The sequence below is a fragment of the Eptatretus burgeri genome, chromosome 10 (genome assembly GCF_056783735.1).
Source record: "Eptatretus burgeri isolate ZD-2024b chromosome 10, Ebu_testis_v1, whole genome shotgun sequence".
In the NCBI taxonomy this organism is placed as follows: Eukaryota; Metazoa; Chordata; class Myxini; order Myxiniformes; family Myxinidae; genus Eptatretus; species Eptatretus burgeri.
The window spans coordinates 89,451,492-89,461,045 of NC_140970.1; the positions used below are offsets into that span (position 1 = coordinate 89,451,492).

At 43.5% G+C, this 9,554-nt stretch overlaps 1 protein-coding gene across 1 annotated transcript in view; it reads left to right on the plus strand.

Moving 5' to 3' along the window:
• The window catches only part of LOC147019071 (uncharacterized), a 4,996-nt gene extending 1,722 nt beyond the window's left edge, over positions 1-3,274 (plus strand). The window contains exons 3-6 of the mRNA XM_085899297.1: positions 758-877; positions 1,015-1,176; positions 1,394-2,602; positions 2,795-3,274. Of these exons, the coding sequence (XP_085755423.1) occupies positions 758-877; positions 1,015-1,176; positions 1,394-2,602; positions 2,795-3,063 (1,760 nt within the window). The 3' untranslated portion in view covers positions 3,064-3,274. The remainder of the gene's footprint in view (positions 1-757; positions 878-1,014; positions 1,177-1,393; positions 2,603-2,794) is intronic.
• The last annotated feature ends 6,280 nt before the right edge of the window (positions 3,275-9,554 follow it).

Sequence of the window (9,554 nt, forward strand, 5' to 3'; positions counted from 1 at the left end):
TTTGATGCACCGCTGAAGAAAACCTTGAACTTCAGCAGCACTCGAGAGTGTATAACTCCGTCAGGTTGAAGTGTGCGTCTTGTATCCGGACCTGAACCAAAATCTCATCGGCTCGTTATTGTCACCCAGATTTGTTACAACTCTTCCACCACTTTATTTAATATTATTTGGCTTTTCTCAAAGGTGAAGAATTGCTTAAAAATATAAATTATCGGATCTAGATCTTCACCAAAATCTCATCAATTGGTCCTTGTCACACACCCAACCTGTCCCCCAAATTTTGTATGACTGTCCATAAGTTTTTGAGATCCTTTTCACAGACTGGTGAAACATAACCTCTATCCTTTGGTGGTGGAGGAAATAAAACCGTTTCCTCCCAACCACCACCGTCTGCTGCTCTGTTTTCGATGTGTGTATATATATATATATTTTTTTTTAAATATCACTTGCTAGCTATTGTCTGCTTTATCAAAATGTTGGTGTCATTCTGCTTTTTCAGTTAATATTTTCCTTTGCAGCAATTGGTGTGCCATAATGGTTTTGAGGTTGAGGGCAAGGGATGTGTATCGCCCTCTCGTGCAAATCTTTTCAAAACCGAGTCGCCCAATAAAAAATGATTCTTTGAGTGATGAAAACTAGCTTTTCCATAGTTACAGTAGCTTGTCGTAAATTTTTAAATTCTAAAAAGAACTACAATATATGTGACCAAGTTCACTTGCTATTGCAAAATATAAATTTTAATTCTCCTTCTCCCCAGTGGTGTGCTTGCACTGCATTCATTGCATGGAACGTTCTTCTGACTACACCTGCAAATTTGTGATGCCTTGGGAGTCGTGCACCCCAAAGAGCACCCGCTGCTTTGCGAAGATCGCCCAATGTGAGTTGCGCTTGCTTAACTCACCCATTGGCTGCAATGTTATGAATGTTGTCGACGTTTCATCTGGCCTACTTTCTGCCTTTTATTTCACGTCCACCTTCACCACCCATTTATTTTATTTATTTTAATTTTTGCAGTTGGGACATCCCCATGGCTTGTCAAAGGGTGTACAGAATATCGGTCTTGTCCTGAAATAGAGGAATCTGGTGGTTTTTGCTGCTCTGGAGATTTGTGTAATGCTGATGCAGGGGAGAGTCAAATTGAATCTGAACTTCTTCCAGCTGTTGGGGAGAGCTCTGGTGAGTGAGTTGACTATTAGGAGTGGTGGTGAGAATTTGATTTTTGTTTACCCAATTGAGTTGCTTGCTGAACTTGTGACTAATGAATTTTGCTGAACACAACTTAAATTTGTTGTCATGTGAACTTTTTGAAACTAATCATGTTTTATTCTTCCAATCCATACTTCCCTTTTTTTTTTTTTTTTTTTTTTTTTTTTTTTTTTTTTTTTCCTTGAAGGAAGTGGAGCAGATGAGTTGAGATTTCCAGAGTCTGAAAATGTCAGTTCTTCTCCTGAACCATGGGTTTTGCTTGATTCAGAAAATCAAACCGGTGGACTTGTCGTGACAAAGTATGGTGAAAGTGACATCGAGGAAACTTCGACACTTCGCAGTAGTGAAGATGTTTTGAAAGATCTCCTTTTATTTTCCGAGCCATGGACATTGCAAGGAGAAATTATTGGAGAGGAAGTTGGTACCAACCCCATTTATAATGATTTATCAGATTTGGAGCAGACTCATAACATTTCAACAGTAGAACAGACTCTGGGGAGTGTCGATGGGGAAGCGAAGCTACCAATATATGGGATAGTTGAGCAAGCTGAGAATGTTTCAATGGCTCAAATGTCTGAGATTGAGAAAATGCAGATTTATTTGAAATCGGAAGTTGAGCAAGGGTTTGGTAATGAAACGTTTGAAAGAATGAACATTGAGGTGGGGGATATGGCTGGTGCATTGTATGAAATGGGAATACCAGAAAGGGGAGTAAATGCAACTGCTTCTTATGATTACCTTGGTGATGTGCAGGTGAATATTCCTGCTTCAGATTCTTCACTTCAGCATACTTCGTCAACTGCCAATAAGGATGAATACACTCACACTCTTGCACATGAGCCCATGTCCCGGCAGCCGTCCACCCATGACGCCCAAGAGCCCACGTCCTGGCAGCCGTCCACCCATGACACCCATGACGCCCAAGAGCCCACGTCCCGGCAGCCGTCCACCCATGACACCCATGACGCCCAAGAGCCCATGTCCCGGCAGCCGTCCACCCATGACGCCCAAGAGCCCATGTCCCGGCAGCCGTCCACCCATGATGCCCAAGAGCCCACGTCCCGGCAGCCGTCCACCCATGACACCCATGACTCCCAAGAGCCCACGTCCCGGCAGCCGTCCACCCATGACGCCCAAGAGCCCACGTCCTGGCAGCCGTCTGCCCATGAGCCCACGACCCACGCTGCATCTTTGGAGTTGCAAACAGAAAGCAACGCGCTTTCTCAAACTGAATTTCTTAAATGGTGGTCGCAGCGTTTGCTGCGAATTAAAAATGATTCATTGATGAAAGAGAGTGCAGATGACAGCTTTGTGACCTCGTTTGATTTTCCAACAAATGTAACTGCTGACAATGAGTTGTCTGGTTCTCCATCATCTTTAATTGAATTGCAGACAGGTATGTTGAGCTGATGGATCTTTAATGATCTGGTATTGGTCTTTCATGGCTGCTTGATTTGTAATATAGTCCCCCACATTGAGGATTTGTAATATAATATATGCAATATAGTCCCCCACACTGAGGTGGGCTTTTTTTTTTTTTTGTGTGTGAGCTTTGAGATTCACATTTTTTGCCATTCTCTTTCTGAAGGCCAACCACAGGAAAGCAGAAATCGGCAAGTTCTGCAGAACCTCACGACAGCTCGATTGTCAAAACCTACTGAGACCCATCTGTCGACTGTTCGCTCTCCATCTGAACTTCAGCAGTCAAGTCATGGTGGTGGGCTGGTGCTGGGTGGTGCAGGAAAGGTTGTCATTCCAACAGTACAACCTGATCTGGATGGTGGCCGGGGAACAGCCAACAGACTTTTTGTATCACTGTCTTTATTCCTGCTCTGTTTCCTGCAATTACTGTGCTAAACTCTTTTTGTGGTTCAACTTGTCTTGTTGAAGCAGATTGGAAATTTTTTTTTTTTTTTTTAACTTCAAAATGTACATTTTGTTGCACTGAATTTTCACAAATGTTTTCTGTATTGCTCTGAATCTGTTCCATCTGTGTATGCTGCACTTGGTGACATTACTTAAATTAATAAAAGGTTGGCAAAGCAGTTGCTTTGCCAGCTTGTCATAATTTTCTGCCATTGACTTGGTCACACTATCTAGTTGTAAAGAATTTGAGTACTGTACAAATTATTTTCTTTCTTCTAACTTCCACGCTACATGTGTGGTCATATTTGAAGATTCATTTAATTTGCTCATTTTCAAACTTGCCATTACTTGATTCACCAATTTGTGTTTTTGAGCAAAGATGATTTAAGGTATGTGCTGGGAAGAGAAGGCAGTTGGCCAACCTTATGGAAAGCAGCTGTTAAGGAAATTTGGGAAGCATAGATGCGGTGGTACAACTGACACCCGAGTCATGTCCATCTTTATTTATTTATTTATTTTCAGTCTAATCCTGGTTGTAGCTTTTTTAGCTTCCATGGGTTCAATCAACTGCATTGCAAATGGTTTTCAAGGCGGTTGGTACCCAAGCTTCCCGAGTGACATTATGGCCAACATTGAAGTATTTGGAAGAGTAAAAGAATGGGTTTCTAATCTCGCATGAAAAGAGCTCTTGAGGTGTTCTTTCCACAACTCTTAAAACTTATCAAAATTGTACTGTGTGATTATATATGCAGCACCAGTTGGGCCTGGGAAATGCTTTCCTTTATCAATACAGTTGCAGCAAATTAAGTATGATTGCTAGCTAGGTTAGGAATGGTGCTCATGTTAAATGTAAGAGGTTAACAACTTTTATAGTGACTTCAAACCAGTTTTGTTATTTTGTAGTTGAAGTTTATAAAAGTGGTGTACATCGACTCGTTCAAAGGAGCATTCCTTGGACAAGACTCTTGCTATTAGCAGTCAGTGCCAGCAGTTTCTGTGATTGATATTTATTCTTTTACCCTTAATAGAAGAACTTTGGTGACTTTATGCAAGTTATGAGAACATTCCAACATGGTGGAGACTTGAAGGGTGCCAACTCGGGGGGGGGGGGGGTGATTGTTTTGGTAGCCAAATCTACCCTTGACCTTGAGTTGTGAATTAGGGTTTCTTTGTCTTCCCTTTACACTGAATTGCTGCTACGCAAGTTTATTTTGATAACTTGGATTTTTGAAACGTTTCCAGAAAATTCAAAATATTTACGTTACTTATTGTAGGTTAGCAGAGCCAACCTTGCGCTTTGCTGTCAGATCAATTGGTTGTCCTGTTTGCCAAAAAATTGCTACAATGGTCACTTTGTGGACTCAGCCTCTGAGGCTGTGGCCGCATAGCCCATGTCACACCTCACCCCTTAACACCCCTTCTTGCTCGAAAGGTTTCCTTCACATGGTGCCCCCTGGCTCCCTCTTTTTTTTTTTTCTCCCTTGCTCTCTTCTCTTTCTGCACACACACTGTGACAGACCCCTCCATTTTGGGTGAGAAGGCAAAGAGGACAAATTTACTTGTGAATAGTTTTAACCTCAGCGATGCCCAGGGGAAAAGGGAATGGTAATACCCTCTTCTAGCACCACCATGTGGTGGATTTATGCACCCCACACCCCCACATGAGACCGTGGCCACATTGCTCATGTTGTGTTTGTAACTTGTAAGATGTGACCTTGCATAGAGAGGGAGACAGAGAACGAGACAATTGTGTTTATTAAAAGTTGGATGTTGTTCGTGTGAATGAACTATCCATTTGACTTCCAGTGCCAACGTGGTCCTTGCTCGTGTTCTAGTCTGCTTGTTGGGGGTGGGGAGATCTACATGCAGAGGAGGAACCTGTGGGAAGGCAAGATGGATGCTGGGTGTTAAGTTTTCAGGACTAATGTGTTATTTGGCAAGGACATGAACCAATTAAGATCATTGGGGGATAAATAATTGCTGGATGGTGTTGTGTGAATTGTCTTTTTTTTTTTACCACTTCCCCCCCCCCCCCACTTTTTAAGCAACGAAATTTGTGGGGTTTTTTTGTATACCTTGTCGAGGCTCGTGTGAGAGCTAACACACAAAGCACATCAAGGGGGCATGAGACGAGGGGAGGGAGTGAGAAGGACAAAACAGTGGGGGAACAGAGATTAGGAGGGATGGGGTGGGGAACATGGGGAATACAAGATGGACATTACAGGGACTTTCAGGAAGGAAAGCAGGGAATTTGAAGGAAGTGGACTTGGGTGGATTATCGGGGGTAGAAAAGATCGAGGATTTGGATGGGGGAAGATAAGAGGTGGTGGTGAACAGCTGTTTTGAAAGCCTGGAGGGAAGAATGGGATTGAGTCGAGTGAGGGAGTTTATTCCAAAGGTGGGAAAAAAGAGGAGTGAAGGTGAGCAGTGATTCGTGATTTTGGTAGTTTTACCGGAAGGGGGTTGGTGGGGGACCCTGAGCGCCCTACGGAAATGTGATGGGGACAAATCACACAGAGACAGCAGGGGGCGGGGGGCGAGGCTGGAGAGGAGACGGTAGAAGACAGAAAGACCACCGACCAGCCTGCGGTGAGAGAGTGAGAGGCCCAAAGACTCAACCTCATTGCGGGAGATGCCAATGATCCGAAATGCCTTGGTTTCTACAGAGTGAAGGTGAGAAAGGTGGGAGGCAGGAGCACCAGCCCAGAGGGGAGAGCAGTACTCCATCAGGCTGCGGACGAAAGCTTTGTAAGTGGTCAGGAGCTCAGGTGGGCCGAGGAAGGACTTTAAACGACGGAGGATTCCCAGTCGGCGACTGTCTTTGGAGGCGAGGTTTGAAATGTGGCTTTCCCAGGAAAGGTCATGGCAGATAGTGAGACCCAGAAGCTTGAAAGAAAGGACTTCTTCCAAAGGATTGTTGAGAAAGGATGTGGGGGGGGGGGGGGTTCTAAACAGTCCCTTCGGAGAGACATAGTGAGAGTGTGATATTTGTCTGGATTGAAAGACGTTTCACGTGTTGGACCAGTTTGTGATTTTATCCAAATCTGCAGTGAGTGAAGAAGCTGCTGCTTGCTGGTCTGAGGGATGACCGATGGTACGGCAGAGGGTGGAGTCATCAGCAACGAGATATTGAGGATTTTCCAGAGAGTCAGAGAGATCATTGATGAAAACCAGAAAAAAACAGGGCCCAGAACGCTACCTTGAGGAACTCCAGCCTGGACAGGAAGAGGGGATGAGAGAACTCCATTTCAGGCCACACGTTGACTGCGACAGGAGAGGAAGTCTGCGAGCCATGAGTGGAGATGGCCTTGAATACCATAAGGAAGAGAGTTTGGTGAGCAGGGCAGGGTGCCAGACCGTGTGAAAAGCACATGATAGGTCCAGGGATACGGCTCGGATTTCATGTCTGGCATTGAGGACCTCCATCCATTGTTGGGAGAGCAGAGGCAGCATATCCAGGGTAGAGTGACCTGGTCTGAAACCAAATTGATGATCGGAAATCAAGCCATTGGAGAAGAGGAAGGATTTGATGTCTGAAGCGATGATGGATTCCACAACTTTGCTGTTGATTGGGAGAAGGCTGATTGGTCTGTAGTTGCAGGGATCTGTTTTTGCACCTTTTTATGCAGAGCGGTAATGTTTGCTGATGACCTTGAGCAAATGAGAGGGTGAGCAAGAGCAGCAGAGCAGGTTTTTAGGACACGTGGTGATTTTTACTGATGCCATCTGTACCGGCTGCAGAATCTGAGTTGCGGTTTGATTGCAAGCTCTCCACCTTGTCTGGAGAAAAGTACACAGCTGGGTGCAATTGGGGAAGATGGGTACAGACAGCGATGGGTTTCGGACACAAGATTTTGAAGCAAACATGGAATTTAGGCATTCAGCCTTTTCACGTGCAGTGTCATCTGTGTGGCCATTTGAGGGAAAACGTAGACCATAAACAAACTTAAACCGATGCCACCAGGATTTGGAGGAGGAAGACAGGTTTGACAGTTAAGACTTGAGATTAGAATGATTATGTTTTTTTTTGGCTCTCCTGAGAATAGATACACACTTATTATGAGCTTTGTGGAAGGAACTGAGATTACCTTCAGTTGGATTCGCCTTCCATAAGGCGAAGGCAAGTTTGTTGTTTCAGGACAACTGCCTCGCCACAAGTTTCAGTGTTCCATGGGTGTGAGGAAGGGTCGGACAACTGAATACGAGAGGGGATAAATCAGTGGGTGAGAGAGAGAAAGTTTCTATGAAAGAATTCCCAGGACGAGTTGATGTCAGAGGAAGTCGCAATGGGAGACCAGTGTCGAAGTTTGATGGCTGCTTGAAGTCCTTGCCAGTGGGCCTGAGTGAAATTCCAGACTCGACGGTGCTGAGGTTTTCTCTCATAACAGCCAGAGAGATGTCCACTTTGACAAACACGTAGCCAGATGAACCGATTGTAGCGGAGGAAGAGCAGCAGATATTTACAGGGAAATTGGTCAAAATCAGATCCAGAAGAGATGGAGTACCATTGGTTGAGATCTGGGTCCGCAAGTTGACCGATTGAGTCAGTCCCAATGAGTCACAGTAGTCTTTTACTGAAGTGCCATGGCAGGTGAGAGATACCCACACACAGTCACCACATATGAGGAAGAGAGAGTTCGGATGAGAGGATAGAAGTTGGACCATGTTTTTGGAGAGCGAGATGTTTGTTTGTCAGTCACCTACAAGTCACGATTTTAAACCGATCTTCACAAAACTTCACCACCTGGTAGAGATTGTCATGAGGAAGAAGCCTCATGTTTCTGAGGTCAAAAGGTCAATATCGGCAAAGGGCCACAACTTTGTGAAATTTGTAAAATCCTCAATTTTCATTCGATTAATTTTAAATATGAAGAGGATTTATATTTCAGGTCCCTGAATTCAACAAACAAGTATTTTTGAGAACATTGGCGAAAAGGACATCATTGGTCAAAAAGTCAACACAGGCCAAATTTCTGAAATTGTCAATTTTCATCCAATTGACTTGAAGTTTGAAAAGGATTTGCATATTTGGTCATTTAATTCAACTACCAATTATTTTTAAGGTCAATTTGTTTGATGGATTTCTACAAGTATCGTGCAATGCATGACATCTTTCTTGTTATCTTGCCAAAACGAAGTTTTTGCAAGATATGTTAGTCAGCTTGTATGTTTTTTTGTTTGTTTGTTTGTTTGTCTGTAATCACGTATAAAAAATTCTGCAGAGCACAGTTATCATTGGAAATTTTTGTAACTTCGCATATCAGAGGCCTATAGAGGTCCCTTTCAGTGCACAAAATTTTGAAGGTCAAGGTCAAAGGTCAAGGTCACTTTGTTGCAAATCAGGGGAGTCGACGAAACCCTTATTTTTATGAGTAATTTTGATCGGATCGTCTTCAAACTTCATGGGAATATAGTTCATGGTCTGGCGCTCAGCTGATTAATTTTTGGTGGCGATTGGCCTTGACTTCATGGTTAGCGCCTAAGGTCAAACATATTTGACCCCAAGGTCAAATTTTCAAGTTTTAGGAACAATATCGTCTCATACCTCAAATTGAACACCTCGATGAGTGCTTTCTGGATATGTCAAGCTTGAGACATTATGACGTCATTTGGTGACGTTATGAGGCAAACAGATATTTTTCATGGTTACTCTGTAGAACGATTCTCATCGGAATCTCTCGTAGGCAGATATTCCTCAAGGAGTCGCTCCTGGTGTATAGCAGCTCTGTTCACCTCAGTGTGACCTTAAAGAAGTCACACGTGGTCACCTTTTGGCAAGATACAGATCACCCTGCGGGTGACATTGGTTTATTATCTTGCCAAAACGAAGTTTTTGCAAGATATGTAAGTCAGCTTGTATGTTTTTTGTTTGTTTGTTTGTTTGTTTGTTTGTTTGTTTGTCTGTAATCACGTATAAAAAATTCTGCAGAGCACAGTTATCATCGGAAATTTTTGTAACTTCGCATATCAGAGGCCTATAGAGGTCCCTTTCAGTGCACAAAATTTTGAAGGTCAAGGTCAAAGGTCAAGGTCACTTTGTTGCAAATCAGGGGAGTCGACGAAACCCTTATTTTTTGAGTAATTTTGATCGGATCGTCTTCAAACTTCATGGGAATATAGTTCATGGTCTGGCGCTCAGCTGATTAATTTTTGGTGGCGATTGGCCTTGACCTTCATGGTTAGCGCCTAAGGTCAAACATATTTGACCCCAAGGTCAAATTTTCAAGTTTTAGGAACAATATCGTCTCATACCTCAAATTGAACACCTCGATGAGTGCTTTCTAGATATGTCAAGCTTGAGACATTATGACGTCATTTGGTGACGTTATGAGGCAAACAGATATTTTTCATGGTTACTCTGTAGAACGATTCTCATCGGAATCTCTCGTAGGCAGATATTCCTCAAGGAGTCGCTCCTGGTGTATAGCAGCTCTGTTCACCTCAGTGTGACCTTAAAGAAGTCACACGTGGTCACCTTTTGG